This window comes from Bidens hawaiensis, unplaced genomic scaffold, assembly GCF_021521415.1.
Source record: "Bidens hawaiensis isolate Kalapana, Puna unplaced genomic scaffold, B.hawaiensis_p1.1 tig00028504_1, whole genome shotgun sequence".
Classification (NCBI taxonomy): Eukaryota; Viridiplantae; Streptophyta; class Magnoliopsida; order Asterales; family Asteraceae; genus Bidens; species Bidens hawaiensis.
In genome coordinates, this window is record NW_027494663.1 from 212,749 (window position 1) to 214,013 (window position 1,265).

Genomic DNA, 1,265 nt, shown 5'->3' on the forward strand with positions numbered 1-1,265 from the left:
TTATCCATTATCTGTCCTTAATTTCTTAAGCCTCTTTTCTGTTTGAGTTTCAACTAAAGTTTTCCATTCTACAAACTTAGCAAAAGCATCACTTTTATGCTTGATTACATATACCCAAACCCTTCTAGAGTAATCATCTATAATTGATAAGAAATATCTAGCCCCACCAATAGTATTTACCCTTGCAGGCCCCCACAAATCAGAATGAACATAATCTAATATGCCCCTTGTGGAATGTATACCCTTGCTAAGCTGTACTTTCTTCTTCTTCCCTAACACACATGTTTCACAGAAGCCTACATCATTGACCTTAAACTCATCAATAATCTGTTGCTTTCTTAACTCTACAAGTCCCTGCTCACTTAAGTGCCCAAACCTTTTATGCCATAATAAAGCACTATCTGTTTTTGATACTGCAACATCAGCAGTGTCAACCACAACACTACCATCTAACAAGTAAGTATTGTTTTCTCTCCTAGTCCCAGTCAAAACTACTAAAGATCCTTTTATCACTTTAGCCTTACCATCTTTAAGGCTTATTTGGTACCCTGCTTTCTCAAATGTTCCTAAAGACATCAAACTTATAGTGAGTGTAGGAATATACCTTACATTGTGTATATCCACATCTCTACCATTCTTTAGCCTGAACACAACAGTACCAACTCCAACAATCTTGCAAGGCCTGTCATCTCCCAACTTTACCTCACCAAGATCCTCCATCTTTAAGTCCTTAAAATATGTCTTGACTAGTGTCATATGGAAAGAGCAACCAGAATCAAGGATCCAACCTTCCTTTACTAAATTTGATGTTACATTCATGACATCTCATAACCATCAGAGGTGCCTTCTGCAACATGGCTATTATGGCCCTTTGAAAAACCTACATCATTGTTCTTCTTTTTTCCTTTCTGGACAGTCTTTCTTCAAATGCTTTTCAGAATTACACACATAGCATCGCCTCTTTCCCTTTGACTTGGACCTTGATTGTGATTTTGACTTGAAAGTCCTTTGTTCAGACCTTCCCCTCACAAATAGTCCATCATTAGACTCTTCTTGAACATCACTTCTTTTCTTTAATTCTTTTGAATTCATGGCAGCAAGAACTTCTTCCATAGAAAGAGTTTCTCTGCCATACATTAACGTGTCAACGAAATGTTCATAAGAATTAGGCATAGAAGTTAGGAATATGATGGCTTGGTCTTCATCATCTAACTTGACATCAATGTTTTCCAGATCCAACACTAATTTGTTGAACTCATCAGTGT

General features: G+C 37.0%; 1 protein-coding gene across 1 annotated transcript; it reads right to left on the minus strand.

Moving 5' to 3' along the window:
- Positions 1-720, minus strand: LOC143577288 (putative mitochondrial protein AtMg00300). Its single transcript, XM_077061156.1, has one exon. The coding sequence runs from the start codon at positions 718-720 to the stop codon at positions 1-3; it is 720 nt and encodes a 239-aa protein (XP_076917271.1).
- Between the last annotated feature and the right edge of the window lie 545 nt (positions 721-1,265).

What these genes read in the sequence shown, in the direction of transcription:
- LOC143577288 (XM_077061156.1), bottom strand. Translation starts at nt 720, where the DNA reads ATGGAGGATCTTGGTGAGGTAAAGTTGGGAGATGACAGGCCTTGCAAG.